We start from the raw sequence: 16,363 nt of genomic DNA, 5'->3' as shown, positions 1-16,363 counted from the left end.
CCATCCTGCTATATACCCTCATCCTGCTATATACCCCCATCCATCCTGCTATATACCCCCATCCTGCTATATGACCCGCTACATGTGGCACACAAAAAAAAATAAACGTTCATACTCACCTTTCCTCGCTCCATGCAGCATTGCTCCTCCTCCTGTCAGTGCCGGCAGCAGTGCTGCTGGAGTGTGGAGCCATCCCCGTTCCCCTGCAGCATCGCAATCTCCTCCTGTCTGCCTGTCAGCTGACCTGTGTGGAGACTAGCGGTGCGCACAGCGATGACGTCATCGCTGTGCTCACCGCTTCTAAACAGATCAGCTGGCCAGCAGACAGGAGGAGATTGCGATGCTGCAGGGGAACGTGGACGGGTGAGTATACTGATTCACTGCCCCCCGCTCTGATGATGATGCGCGGGGAGCAGTGAATACAGCCGCACATGATCACTCCAGGCTGTAGTTGCCAGGGGTGATCATTAGGGCCGGCTCTTTACTATGCGCGCACCCCCCACCCATAATCCCGCCCACCTGTCAGCGCCGGCTTCAGCACTAAGGGATGATGGGCGGGAGGATGGGCGTGCATATGAAATGAGCGGGCCCATGTGGTCACGGCAGGCTGCTACTGCCTGCTCATGCCACAGATGACCCGCTCCATGTCAGCACCCTCATTCCCAGCCACATTCAGACTATAAGGCGCACCCCCACTTTCCCCCAATATTTGGGGGGGGGGAAAGTGCGGCTTATATTCCGAAAAATACGGTATTTCTATGTATACCTGGGGAATGTTCCCTTTTATTTCTGTAATTGTTTTATGGTTGTAAAATGTTAAAAATTTTACAAAAATAAAAAGTTGATAAAAAAAAAAAATTGGTCTGCTTGGCTGTTGTCCCAGAAGTAAGACTCTTCTAAAGATGATGCAAAAAAACACCTGCAAATAATTTTGCTGAAGACAAGAAGACTAAGGACATCAATTACTGGAGTCATATCTTGTGGTCTGGTGAGACCAAAATAAATGTATTTGATTCAGATGGTGTCAAGTGTGTATGGCAGCAACTAGGTAAGCAGTACAGAGACAAGTTTTTCTTGCCTACAGTCAAACATGGTGATGGGGGTGTCATGGTTTGGGCTGCATGAGTGCTGCCAGCTGTGTGGAGCTACAGTTCATTGAGGGAACCATGAATGCTAACATGTACTGTGACATACCGAAGCAGAGCATGATCCCCCCCCTTTCGGAAACTGGGCTGAAGCAGTATTCCAACTTAATAACTGCACCAAACACACCTACAAGATGACCACTGCCTAGTTGTTAACCCCTTCACGACCGGCTGATTTTTCACTTTCCGTTTTTTTTCGCCATTCTTCTTCCGAGAGTCGTAACTCTTCTTTATTTTTCAGTCAATATGGTCATGTTAGGGCTCATTTTTTGTGGAACTAGCTGTACTTTTAAATGAAACCATAGGTTTTACCATATAGTTTACTGCAAAACGGCAAAAATCTATGAGCTGACAGTGTCAGGAGCCATAGTGCATGTGTGAGCTTAGACACAATTTGGAGCTGCTAATAGTATATGCACTCCGTGTGAGACTGAATAGAAAGGTGTAGATAGTGTCAAAAAACTACAGCGCTCACAAACTGATGTGTTAAGTGTTAATGGCAAGTGCAAAGCAGATGGGGAGCAACTTACTTGGTATAACTGATATGATGACAGTGGTTGCGTATCCTCATCCGATAAGCGTGGTAGGCTGCAGAGATAGGGTGTAGCATAGGTAACTTTGTTACAAATAAAAGGCTGTTTCCTCAGAGTGGGTGCAGACTGTGGCGGTGTTCTGAGGGCGGGCTTCACGGGGTGAGAAGTGACCCCGTGGAAGGAATGCAAATCAGAGCTGGTGTCTGTATCCAGGAGCCCCGGCCGGCGGCTTCCCTGGATACTCGGACGCGTGCGTGTGAAGGAGCGTGTGACGTCACTAGGCTCAGGACAGACTACGGAAGCCTGTAGAGGGCAAAATGGTACCAACGCGTTTCAGAGGTTTAAAACGTGCCTCCTTCGTCAGGTGATGACCGCCCATGATCACACTGCATCTTTATGCTTGTTAGCGCAACAGAGGCCGCCCAAAAACAATTAGACCAATAAAACAGTATAGGCACCAGTTAGAATGTAGAGCCCATCGATGGGGCAATGCTATGTGGGTCAAAAATTGCCATCCACCATGAAAACACATCCCAGGATATGGAAGTTAAAGTAACATGCCTATAACTGGAGTGAGTGCACACAGTAGTACACATGGGAGTACATATATTTGTTGACAATTGATGTGCACATTGGTAATTTAGTTAGAATTGGATAGAATATGGAAGAATTTGGATGTTAAATATTTTTATTTTTATTAATCTATATTGAAGAAAAACGTTTTATGTGTCACAAGTTACACTTTAATAAAGTTCCAATAAAATGTGCCTTGAATACAAACAAGGACAGAAATTATTATATGAAAGAAGGGTTAGTTAAAAGCATACAATTCTAGTTCTGCATTGAGCCCCCTAGGGGCCAATGTGTCTAAAGAGACGATCCATTTGGATTCTGCCCGTGACATCTGCTTAATAAAGTCACCCCCCCCCCCCCCCCCCGCCAGTTTGGGACTACCAATTCTATGCCCAGAAATGTAGAACCTGTCCAGGATTTATTGTGAAGTTCAAAGTAATGACTGGATAGGGGATGCCCCAAGAAACCTTTTTTGATGTTATTATAATGTTCATTGATTCTGATGGATAAGGGTCTTTTGGTGTGTCCGACATATTGTTTACCGCAAGGGCATGTGATGATATAGATAACCCCTGTTGATGAACATGTAATATGTTGGCGTATAGAAAAGGAGTTATTGTTGGAAGTATTGATAAAGTGTGTTATGAGGGATCTGCGAGATCTTGTTTTTCAGCAACTAATACAAGTGCAGCTGTTAAGGACGGGAAACAAGTGATCCCTTTTCGATCTGACCGCTGTTCCAAATCATAATGTCATGTGTGCACGTGAGATTAAATAACGGACTACGAGTCAGTTACATCTATCTCCATGACTGCCACTGACCAAGTGGTCTTTATTGTTTAAAACTTTCCACAACTCTTCAGAAGTGAAGGGCGTGGACAAAATACAGCCCAATCAAATATCGTGGATCGGGGCTTCATGACGTAGAGAGATCTGCATATCCTCCTTGGATTGGTCAGTCCATGCTCCAGGAATTTCTTTTGTTTATCACCTCGGGTGTAGACAGGAAATGGCAGCCATCTTTAAAATTACATGTGCTGGTATATACTGTGTCTAAGTAAAATACACTGAATATGCAATATACATATATACATGTTAGTAAGGAACAAAAGCATTCACAAATATGTGTGTTAGTTTACATTTACTAAACTATATACCTGAGTCTATGAAATGGCTGAATTAAGTATTTTTGGATACTCAATTCTCATCCTCAACACCGCAAGTCCTGAAACCTTTAGGTGATGGGATGTGACCTAACCAAGTGGTGTTGGTTGCTTGTTTAAAATTGGTATTAGCACCATTAACTGTTGGGGCCACTAAATTGGCTAGTGTGGGGGCTCTGCGAAAAACGAACTGGGGTTTAGGTGGCAGATACCCTCCTATACATTTGTTTTGGCCTAGAATATGCCAGTGTTTTTGTATAATTTTCTTGATGACCTTGTTGTTATCATGATACTGCATAATGAAGGGTAATTGTTAAAGTTGTTGTGGAATGTTAGGTGGTGATGACTGTTTAGGTTTAGAGGAAATAAGAGAGGCTCTTTGGGTTGCACCTGATACCTTAAGGGCATCCTGAATAGTTTCCTCAGGGTACCCCTTTTCCAAAAATTGTTTCTTCATGTGTGTGGCTTCTAATTTGAAATCCTGTGAACGGGTGCAGTTACAGCGCAACCGGAGGAACTGAACTTTGGGAATATTTAGGAGCCAGGAGGGTAGGTGACAACTGGAGATAGGAATAAAGCTATTAGCGTCTACTGGCTTTCTGTAGCTTTTGGTAGACCGCTTTACCCCATCCACGAAAATAGTAAGGTCTAAAAAATTCACCTGTGAGTCACTGATGGTAGAGGTAAACTCTAGACCAAAATTATTGGCATTAATACTTTCAATAAACATGATTTTATATTTTGATCGGGCGTTTCTGAACGCGGTGATACCAAATTTGTGTGGTTTTTTTTTTAACCCTTTAATTTTCAATGGGGCAAAAGGGGGGTGTTACGAATCGGCACCGCCATAGCCGAAAGCAGCCTACTGCAGTTCCAGTTGCGCCCAGGCGCCGGCTGCCGTTTTTGGCCGTGCCTCGGGACGTCCAGCTGGCTGCTTGCTCCTCCACGTCTAAAGGCCGCTTTACACGCTACAATATAGCTCGTTGACACGTCGCTCATTTTCAAAAAATCGAACGTCCTTCTGTGCTCCGGTTGTTCGTTGTTCCTGAGGCAGCACACGTCGCTCCGTGTGACACCTCGGGAATGATGAACTGCAGCTTACCTTCGGCCACCGGCAATGCGGAAGGAAGGAGGTGGGCGGGATGTTTACGTCCCGCTCATCTTCGCCCCTCCGCTTCTATTGACCGGCCGCTGTGTAACGTCGCTGTGACGTCGAAGTCCCTCCCCTTTCAGGAAGAGGATGTTCGCCACCCACAGCGAGGTCGTTCGGGAGGTAAGTATGTGTGACAGGGGTTACCGAGTTTGTGCGACACGGCCAACAAATTGCCCATATCGCACAAACGAGGGGGGTGGGTGCGATCGCATGATAAATTGATACGTGTAAAGCGGCCTTTAGTGTGGAGAGGCGGCTAGTGCGCATGCGTGTGCCGATTTACCCCAGCCAGAGCCTAAGTCCAGTGTTTCGCCTAGTGAGCATGCTCAGCCTGATAGTGTCATTTCTGAGGCCAAGTCCTCGGTTCAGGCTACTGAGCATGCTCCTACATTTAGTGCGAAAAGCCTCTTTGCACAGGTACTTGGACATCGTGTCGTGTCTAAGTCCTGTGTTGTGCCTACTGAGCATGCTCAGGCAGTCTGATTTCTGAGTCTGTTGTTCAGGCTACTGAGCATGCTTAGGCACTTAGTGCATCAGAGGCTAGGACCTCACTAGGCAAGTCCGTGAGGTGGCAGGCCCTGATAGAGCAGAGGGTATCAGGTGTCCTGATGATTTGGCCACTCCGGACTGGCTCACGGCGGCCCGCCCCTATGACCTGGCACCTCACCATTTGTCGTCAGACGATGACTGGTGAGGTGTTTGGGGTATGGCTGCCATGAGGTAATCAGTGACGTGGCGGTTCCGGATAGGCTGCTGGTGACGTCACTGATGATGTGGTACTCCGCAATTGGCCCTAGGAGATGCCATTGTGGTCCACCCTGGGTTTGGGGCGGACCCAGGTTATAAAAGGGGCTTCAGACAACATGGAGGGTGCGGAGTCTTCACATTTGCTCAGACAGAGCACACCTCCATATTAGAGCTTCATTGCGGCATAAGCTTTTGTTTGGAAGCAGTAGGTAGGGTTAGGCGTCCGGTGCTTGTCACGCCAAGACACCCGTGGCTCAGCACATCAGGGTCAGGCGCCGTGCTTCCTTGCTGCCATTCCAGTTGTGCTATAGCAGTCCAGTGGCGTTAACTGGACTGCGGCTGCTGCGTCACCTATCCGTTTGTGCTTCCTACGCACACGGACAGCATACCTGCTGCGCCACCGGTCCGGTTGTGCCCTCTACGCGCACGGACAGCGTATTCCAGAACCCCTGTGGAGTTAACAGGGTGTTCCTGGATTGGGTGTGTGAACCCTATTTCACTCCTCGACTTCCCAGTCAAATGCTACTGGTGTGACTACCTGGTCTGACGTGTCCTTTACACACGTGGCCAGTCGAGTGGTGACCAGAAACGCTAATCGGAGGACCGCTCGGCCTGACGTGTCTTACACACGTGGCCGACAGGGCGCTGTCGCAGCGGTGTTCTCGGTCAACGATAACTGGTTACCTTCCGGCCTGACGTGTTCCCTACACACGTGGTCAGAGTAGCGCCCGCTCCACCGAAACGCTAACTGGGTTGTCGTCTGGTTTGACGTGTCCCTACACACGTGACCGGTTCCCAGGTCTCCTGAGTTATCTCTAAGTCATCATCTCTATAGTCTCCGCCAGCCCACAGGGTGCCAGCAGCTCCATTGCCATCTGGAGCATGGTGGGCCCCGACTGGAGATTGGGATATATACCCATGGTCCTAATCTGCCGCTCGACCCGTAACAGGGGGTGATTTGAACTTTTAGGGGGTTTTTTTGTTTGTTTGTTTTTTTTAATTTTTTAAAACTTTTTTTTTTTTTATTTTTTTATTTTACTAGTCCCCATAGGGGGCTATATGGATCAACAATCTGATCGCTCTGCCATATCTGCTGATCACAGCTATACAGCTGTAAGCAGCAGATATGCTAATTTTCTGCCTCACCCAGCTCCTGGCCGGGTGAAACCGAAAGTAATTCATGTGAGCTACAGGAGTCATCACATGACCCTGTGCTACCATGACAACCATCGGAAGTCACGTAATCACGTCACGTGACTTCCGGTATCGTTCGGTGAGTAAATGTTTACCGCCGATGCCGTTATAATGGCACTGTCACATATTGACAGCGCCATTTAAGGGGTTACGAGCAAATAACAATTCTGCTCGTAACTGGCAGGCACACATCTCAGCTGTGAAAATCAGCTGAGATGTGCGCCGATTGCGACAAGCTGCCGGCAGCAGACCGCGGGCAGTAACACTATGACCGCTAGGACGTAATATTACTGCCCGCTGTCGTTAAGGGGTTAAAGAAACTGAGGGTAAAGTTGCTGGACTGGCCAAGCAGGTCTCCAGACCTAAACCCTACTGAGCATCTATGGGGCATCCTCAAATGGAAGGTGGAGGAGCACAGGGTCTGTAACATCCACCAGCTCTGTGATGTTGTCATGGAGGATGGAAGAGGATTCCAGTGGATCGTGTGAAGTTCTAGAGAACTCCATGCCCAAAAGGGTTAAGGCAGTGCTTGAAAATTATGGTGGACACACAAAATATTGACAATTTGACCATTTTTACTTAGGGGTGCACTCCTTTATTTTGCCAGCGGTTTAGACATTAATGGCTGTCTTAAGTTATTTAGATGGTACTCTTATACTGTTATACAAGCTGTACACTGACTACTGTACGTAGTATCAAAGTGTCATATTTTCAGTGTTGTGAGGGGTGTATTTATTTACTTTTAATTACAATTAGACATCAGTAAAATATATCTTTGTACCGTGTTAGCCAGTAGAGATAAAAAAAATTGTTTAAAAGAACAGAGAGTCCTCAGTGGTCAACCACTGAGGACGCTGTTCTTTTAAACAATTTTTTTTAATTAGACATCATTCAGATGTCCCCCTTTTTATTTATTTTTTTTTTATTTGAAAAAAAAAAATACTTTTTATATCAGTGTTTTGGATCAGATTTTCATCATTTGGTCAATGTTTCCATTTTTTAGAATCTGTGATTTTCTGATATGTCAAAAACAAAAATGCCAAACTTCTATTTCTTACAATGTTAAGCACGGACAGTGCACAGACTGCACATGGGTAACATCGCTGTCCATGATTTTCACAGACTCATAGCCTTGTATGGGTAATTTTGATCTAAGAACTGGTCCAAAATGGACATCTCTATTATTTTTTATCCCAAAACTTCGTCCTTAAAACAAGCACAGACATTGGAACAGCTTTATAGACTATAATGGAGATGTGTTCTATCTGTGAAAAACACAGAGCACGTACATGAAAAACACACATCTGAATGAAGCCTTGTGATGGTTGTAGGGGTATAGACAAGACAAATTTCAGTGCACCTATTATCAGAATTATTGCCTAGGTGGGCTTATTGCTACGCTTAGTTCTCTACTATATGTAAAGTATTTGTTAGGGAAAAATGGCAAAGTGTAGATATAAATAAACTTATAAGGGCATTACAAATAGTTCCCCCGCACACTTATACTCAATGCTAAATATGTAAATCTCTGAAAGAATTTGCATTTGTGATTCCTAATTCCTAATAATTGATTAATCGAAATTTGGAGCCAGGCATAGAAAACATACTGCTGCTTGGATGTGTTGACCAAATATTTAAAATTATTTGTTTTCATATATGCTTGGCATATGTTTAAAGTCATATATATATTATATATAACACATATATATATATATATATATATATATATATATATATATTAGTACAGACCTTCTCATTCAAAGAGTTTTCTTCATTTTCATGACTCTAAAAATTGTAGATTCACATTTGATCACATTTGATTGAAGACATCAAAACTGTGAATGAAAACGTGTGGAATGGAATGCTTTAAAAAAAAAAAAACAAAGTGTGAAACAACTGAAAATATGTCTTATATTCTAGGTTCTCAAAGTAGCCACCTTTTGCTTTGATTACTGCTTTGCACGCTCTTGGCATTCTCTTGAGCTTCAAGAGGTAGTCACTGGAAATGGTTTTCCAACAGTCTTGAAGGAGTTCCCAGAGATGCTTAGCACTTGTTGGCCCTTTTGCCTTCACTTTGCGGTCCAGCTCACCTCAAACCATCTCAATTGGGGTCAGGTCTGGTGACTGTGGAGCCCAGGTCATTTGGTGTAACAGCCCATCACTCTCCTTCTTAGTCAAATAGCCCTTACACAGCCTGGAGGTGTGTTTGGGGTCATTGTCCTGTTGAAAAGTAAATCATGGTCCAACTAAACGCAAACTGGATGGAATAGCATGCCGCTGCAAGATGCTGTGGTAGCCATGCTGGTTTAGTACGCCTTCAGTTTTGAATAAATCCCCAACAGTATCACCAGAAAAGCACCCCCACACCGTCACACCTCCTCCTCCATGCTTCACGGTGGGAACCAGGCATGTAGAGTCCATCCGTTCACCTTTGTAGAAAAGACACAGTGGTTGGATCGAAAGATCTCAAATTTGGACTCCTCAGACCAAAGCACAGATTTCTACTGGTCTAATGTCCATTCCTTGTGTTTTTTAGCCCAAACAAGTCTCTTCTGCTTGTTGCCTGTCCTTAGCAGTGGTTTCTGAGCAGCTATTTTACCATGAAGGCCTGCTGCACAAAGTCTCCTTTTAACAGTTCTAGAGATGAGAAGGTGTGTCCGAACTTTTGGTTTGTACTGTATATCTGACATGAAATCAGAATAAACCTTTCCTGTTTAAGGTGAATTAGGAACCAAAATTACTTATATTTGCCAAATGCCAGAATGAGAGCAAGAGAGAATGTTTTAAGGCATTTTTATTACTTTCTGCAAAGTCAGACGTTTACATACATTTCATTAGTATTTGGTACCATTGCCTTTAAACTGTATGACTTCGGTCAAACGTTTTGGATATCCTTCCACACGCTTTTCACAATAATTGGTAGGAATTTGGGCCCATTTCGCCTGACAGAACTGGTGTAACTGAGCCATGTTTTTAGGCTTTTTCAGCTTTGCCCATACATTTTCAATTGGATTGAGATCAGGGCTATGTGATGGCCCCCCCAAACATTGACTTTGTAATCTTTAAGCCACTTAGTGACCAGTTTGGCAGTATGCTTGGGGTCGTTGTCCATTTTAAAGACCTATTTCCGCCCAAGCTTTAAGTGTCTGGGTGATGTCTTGAGATGTTGCTTCAGTATTGCCACACAATCTTCTTTTCTAATGATCGATCTATTTTGTGAAGTGTACCAGTCCCTCCTGCCACAAAACAACCCCATAACATGATACTCCTGCATTTTTCTCCGTTGGGACGGTGTTCTTAGGCTTCAAAGCGTCTCCTTTTTTTCTACAAACGTAACGATGGTCATTATTGCCTGGAAGAAATTGTTCATTTTCTTGAACAATTTCAAGGGTGCCATTCAGCCATGACTGTGTATAAGTGTGCGTGTGTGTGTGTGTGTGTGTGTGTGTGTGTGTATATATATTATTTTTTTAAATCAGATCTTTTTTTTTATTAAATCATTAGGGATCAATACAGAGGGTATTTCACTTTTCATATAACTGATAACAATAAACAGATAAACACATATGATTTATATGAGTTGAGTTCTCAAATCATAATTATATTATATAACTTGAGCCTACAAACCTCGTGGCTCTACAAATAAACAAAACTTAAATTATGCAATAATGCCTCAGACTAACAGGAACACCTCCTCCATCAGCCGTGTCGCTCCACATCACATTGCTATACTCTCCTGCTCCTCCCTCTTCATGCAGTCATCCATGAAACCATTCCAGTCCTCTCTCACCTCTTCATTCAAAGTCCATTTCGCCACAGAAAAAACTAGTTTTAATTCCCTTCCTCACACATGCCATCACTGCAGGCACAACAGTAACCGGTCCAGCATTGCATCCCGAACCAGTGCACTAGAGGGTAGGCCCGGCAACTCCATCCATGGCCGCCAAATGTTGTAAAACTTTTTCAATGTTTTTCTTTTTAAATAAACTCCCCTTTCCAATCTTATGACGTTATTTAATTTGTTTTTGAGCTCTGGTAATGTTGGTGGTAGAGGGTCTAACCAGTGATATGCAAGTAGCTTTCTTGCTTGGTACAAGATACGTGCTATTCCCAGGGCTGTTGGAGAATCCGGATCCACTTCTCCTTCCCATAGACTCAACAGGCACAGGCGGGGCGACGGTGGTATTGTGATATGATATATTTGACCTATAAGTCCCAGGGTTTGGTTCCAGAAATCACCAATGTGTCCACACTCCCACATAACATGCATCAAATGGGCATCATCCTGTCCACACCTAACACACTATGTGTTTGGTCTGAGTCCCATCTTAAATAGTAGACTGGGAGTTTTATATACCCTGTGGATGAGATATATTTGAGACAGCTTTTGGCACTCCGATACCGCCAGTTTAGGAACTTGTTCCAATATATCAGACCACTGGCCTTCCGTCAGGGGACCGACGTCTCGTTCCCATTTGCTTTTAACAAGCAATGGATGTGTTTCCAGATGGGCAGGTAGTAATTTTTTATATAGTTCCGAAATAAGACCCTTGGAGGACTCAGATGTAAGCAGCCTATGTAATGTTTGATTATGTGTCACTATGACCGGGTTTGTCCTCCCCTGTCTTTCCAGTGCGTGTGTATATATATTATTTATTTATATTTTCACCAGGTAAACCAATATAGCTGCACAAAATTTAGTAATAAATATTTCTGACATGTAAAAACAAAACCCCAAAAAATTAGTGACCAATATAGCCACCTTTCTTTATGATGACACTCAAGAGCCTATCATCCATAGATTCTGTCAGTTGCTTGATCTGTTTATGATTAACATTGCGTGCAGCAGCCACCACAGCCTCCCAGCCACTGTTCCAAGTGGTGTACTTTTTTCCCTCCCTGTAGATCTCACATTTTATGAGGGACCACAGGCTCCGATCAGATCAGGTTCAGATTAGGTGAACAAGGGGGGTGTCATTATTTTTTCATCTTTTAGACCTTTACTGGTCAGCCACGCTGTGGAGTAGTTGGATGCATGTGATGGAGCATTGTCCTGCATGAAAATCATGTTTTTCTTGAACAATACTGACTTTTTCCTGTACCACTGCTTGAAGAAGTTGTCTTCCAGAAACGGGCAGTAGGTCTGGGAGTTGAGCTTCACTCCATCCTCAACTCGAAAAGGTCCCACAAGTTCATTTTTTATGATACCAGCCCATATCAGTACCCCACCTCCACCTTGCTGGCGTCTGAGTCGGAGTGGCGCTCTCTGCCCTTTACTGATCCAGCCTCTGGCCCATCCATCTGGCCCATCAAAAGTCACTCTTATTTCATCAGTCCATAAAACCTTTGAAAAATCAGTCTTAAGATATTTCTTGGCCCAATCTTGAGGTTTTACAGTCATATGAAAAAGTTTGGGCACCCCTATTAATGTTAACCTTTTTTTTGTTTTTGCAACAGCTATTTCAGTTTCATATATCTAATAACTGATGGACTCAGTAATATTTCTGGATTGAAATGAGGTTTATTGTACTAACAGAAAATGTGCAATCCGCATTTAAACAAAATTTGACCGGTGCAAAAGTATGGGCACCTCAACATAAAAATGACATTAATATTTTGTAGATCCTCCTTTTGCAAAAATAACAGCCTCTAGTCGCTTCCTGTAGCTTTTAATGAGTTCCTGGATCCTGAATGAAGGTATATTTGACCATTCCTGTTTACAAAACATGGACAGCACGCTTCAAATCATCCCACAGATCTTCAATGATATTCAGGTCTGGGGACTGGGATGGCCATTCCAGAACATTGTAATTGTTCCTCTGCATGAATGCCTGAGTAGATTTGGAGCAGTGTTTTGGATCATTATCTTGCTGAAATATCCATCCCCTGCGTAACTTCAACTTCGTCACTGATTCTTGCACATTATTGTCAAGAATCTGCTGATACTGAGTTGAATCCATGCGACCCTCAACTTTAACAAGATTCCCGGTGCCGGCATTGGCCACACAGCCCCAAAGCAATGATGGAATCTCCACCAAATTTTACTGTGGGTAGCAAGTGCTTTTCTTGGAATGCCATGTTTTTTTGCCTCCATGCATAATGCCTTTTTGTATGACCAAACAACTCAATCTTTGTTTCATCAGTCCACAGGACCTTCTTCCAAAATGTAACTGGCTTGTCCAAATGTGCTTTTGCATACCTCAGGCAACTCTGTTTGTGGCGTGCTTGCAGAAACTGCTTCTTGTGCATCACTCTCCCATACAGCTTCTCCTTGTGCAAAGTGTGCTGTATTGTTGACCGATGCACATTGACACCATCTGCAGCAAGATGATGCTGCAGGTCTTTGGAGGTGGTCTGTGGATTGTCCTTGACTGTTCTCCCCATTTTTCTTCTCTGCCTTTCTGATATTTTTCTTGGCCTGCCACTTCTGGGCTTAACAAGAACTGTACCTGTGTTCTTCCATTTCCTTACTACGTTCCTCACAGTGGAAACTGACAGTTTAAATCTCTGAGACAACTTTTTGTATCCTTCCCCTGAACAACTATGTTGAATAATCTTTGTTTTTAGATCATTTGAGAGTTGTTTTGACGAGCCCATGATGCCACTCTTCATAGGAGATTCAAATAGGAGAACAACTTGGAAGTGGCCACCTTAGAAACCTTTTCTCATGATTGGATACACCTGCCTATGAAGTTCAAAGCTCAATGAGGTTACAAAACCAATTTAGTGCTTTAGTAAGTCAGTAAAAAGTAGTTAGGAGTGTTCAAATCAAGAAATTGATAAGGGTGCCCATACTTTTGCACCGGTCAAATTTTGTTTAAATGCGGATTGCATATTTTCTGTTAGTACAATAAACCTCATTTCAATCCAGAAATATTACTGAGTCCATCAGTTATTAGACATATGAAACTGAAATAACTGTTGCAAAAACCCAAATTGTTATAAAGAAAAAAGGTTAACATTAATAGGGGTGCCCAAACTCTTTCTTATGTCTGTAGCTTACGTTTCTTGTTCAAAGGTGGTCATTTTTCAGCCTTCCTTACCTTGGCCATGTCCCTGAGTATGGCACACCTTGTGCTTTTTGATACTCCAGTAATGTTGCAGCTCTGAAATATGGCAAAACTGGTGGCAAATGGCATCTTGGCAGATTCACGCTTGATTTTCCTCAACTCATGGGCAGTTATTTTGCGCCTTTTTTCCCTAACACGCTTCTTGCGACCTTGTTGACTATTTGCCATGAAACACTTGATTGTTTGGTGATCACGCTTCAAAAGTGTGACAATTTCCAGGCTGCTGCATCCCTCTACAAGACATCTCACAATTTTGGACTTTTCAGAGCCTATCAAATCTCTCTTCTGACCCATTTTGCCAAAGGAAAGGAAAGGAAGTTGCCTAATAATTAAGCACACCTTATACAGGGTTTTGATATCATTACACCACACCCCTCCTCATTACAGAGATGCACATCACCTGATTTACTTAATTGATAGTTGGCTCTTAAGTCTATACAGCTTGGAGTAGGACAACATGTATAAAAAGTATCACGTGATCAAAATACTCATTTGCCTAATAATTCTGCACACAGTGTATGTAGTTAAAGTCTAATGGAGTTGTCAGCTTGGAGTGAAGTGATCCTTTATATCTTATCACTGTATATTGTTTAATAATATTAATTAATATTTAGTTTATTTTGTATCTGGTGTTACATATATTACAGGTACAGCAGAACAGCTTGAACAGGAAATGCCAGAGGAAATCACAACAGTTTTGTTTGCAAGAGATATTCTTGGTTTTCCAGTTAATAATTCTGAAGATTCTGAAGAACAAACACAAAACCCAGAGGTTGCATCTTGTTAACTGTTACATGGATGATGTCTCTTTAAATGTCAATGGCATACAAAATTTGCAAAGTATTTCTACAACATATAATTATAATTTACATGTAAATTATATCAGAGATACATAAAACCAGTTTAGCTCTTGTTTTTCCATTACTCTTATTGCGTTGTATAATTTGTTGCAATTCTTTCATGAGAAAAATCAAACCTGATTTTTTAATTTTGCAATTTCTTTCATCCATCATTTTTGAAATGTGTCTGTTATGTCTACATCTGAACCAGATGACCACGGCACTTCCGTGCATGAGATGCCCCAAGTGGGGTCCAATCCTGTGACTAGTAGCGTGAAGAAGCTTAGCACTAAAATGGTACATGTGCTGCTCTCCTGATGCTTCATTAAAATTGCAAACTCCTCACTGATGAAGGTCTGAATAAGACCAAAATGTTTGTGTTTATTTTAAATCGATTTTCGTCATTAAAACGCCATCTTCTCTCTACCATTTGAATGCCACGTTTTTTCACACTACTGAACCTTTTCCTACAACCTTTGCCTCTGTCACAAAGTGGTTTGGGGTTTCCATGGCACACAGCGCTGGGGAATTCTGGCGTGGACCTGTGGTTTAACCCCAAACCATCTCGATTGGGTTAAGGTCTGGTGACTATGGAGGCCAGGTCATTTGGCGTAGCACCCCATCACTCTCCTTCTTAGTCAAATAGCCCTTACACAGCTTGGAGGTGTGTTTGGGGTCATTGTCCTGTTGAAAAATAAATGATGGTCCAACTAAACACAAACTGGATGGAATAGAACGCCACTGCAAGATGCTGTGGTAGGCATGCTGGTTCAGTATGCCTTCAATTTTGAAAGAACTGAAGTCCTCAGTGGTTGATAACTTTTAATGGCTAACTGAAAAGATGGTAATAATAGCAAGCTTTCGAGACTGAGCCTGAAGAAGAGACCTGAGTAGTCTCGAAAGCTTGCTATTATTACCATCTTTTCAGTGAGCCAATAAAAGGTATCAACCACTGAGGACTTCAGTTCTTTTAAACAATTTTCAATTTTGAATAAATCCCCAATAGTGTCACCAGCAAAGCACATCCACACCATCACACCTCCATGCTTCACGATGGGAACCAGGCATCTAGAGTCCATCCGTTCACCTTTTCTGCGTCGCACAAAGACACAGTGGTTGGATGCAAATATCTCTCATTTGGACTCATCAGACCAAAGCACAGATTTCCACTTTTCTAATGTCCATTCCTTGTGTTCTTTAGCCCAAACAAGTCTCTTCTGCTTGTTGCCTGTCCTTAGCAGTGATTTCCTAGCAGCTATTTTACCATGAAGGCCTGCTACACAAAGTTTCCTCTTAACAGTTGTTTTAGAGATGTGTCTGCTGCTAGAACTCTGTGTGGCATTGACTTGGTCTCTAATCTGAGCTGCTGTTAACATGCGATTTCTGAGGCTGGTGACTCGGATAAACATCCTCCGCAGCAGAAGTGACTCTTGGTCTTCCTTTCCTGGGGTGGTCCTCATTTGAGCCAGTTTCTTTGTAGCGTTTGATGGTTTTTGCCACTGCACTTGGGAACACTTTCAAAGTTTTCCCAATTTTTCAGACTGACTGACCTTCATTTCTTAAAGTAATGTTGGCCACTCGTTTTTCTTTACTTAAAATTTGTATTATGGCAAGAAAAAAAGCAGCTAACAGTCTATTCAGTAGGACTATCAGCTGTGTATCCACCAGACTTCAGCACAACACAACTGATAGTCCCAACCCCATTTATAAGGCAAGAAATGCCACTTATTAAACCTGACAGGGCACACCTGTGAAGTGAAAACCATTTTCAGTGACTACCTCTTGAAGCTCATCAAGAGAATGCCAAAAGTATGCAAAGCAATAATCAAAGCAAAAGGTGGCTACTTTGAAGAACCTAGAATATACAGTGCCTACAAGTAGTATTCAACCCCCTGCAGATTTAGCAGGTTTGATAAGATGCAAATAAGTTAGAGCCTGCAAACTTC

The 16,363-nt window shown here is 43.0% G+C and overlaps 1 protein-coding gene across 3 annotated transcripts in view; it reads left to right on the top strand.

The window, feature by feature from the left end:
* CFAP251 (cilia and flagella associated protein 251) overlaps positions 1-14,762 on the top strand; it is a 235,633-nt gene extending 220,871 nt beyond the window's left edge. For all 3 annotated transcript variants that reach the window (XM_075323342.1, XM_075323353.1, XM_075323331.1), the window contains exon 22: positions 14,226-14,762. In XM_075323342.1, coding sequence (XP_075179457.1) covers positions 14,226-14,365 — 140 coding nt within the window. In that variant the 3' untranslated portion in view covers positions 14,366-14,762. The remainder of the gene's footprint in view (positions 1-14,225) is intronic.
* Positions 14,763-16,363: the final 1,601 nt, after the last annotated feature.

Source organism: Anomaloglossus baeobatrachus, chromosome 1 (assembly GCF_048569485.1).
Source record: "Anomaloglossus baeobatrachus isolate aAnoBae1 chromosome 1, aAnoBae1.hap1, whole genome shotgun sequence".
In the NCBI taxonomy this organism is placed as follows: Eukaryota; Metazoa; Chordata; class Amphibia; order Anura; family Aromobatidae; genus Anomaloglossus; species Anomaloglossus baeobatrachus.
This window is presented reverse-complemented; position numbering and strand designations above follow the sequence as displayed.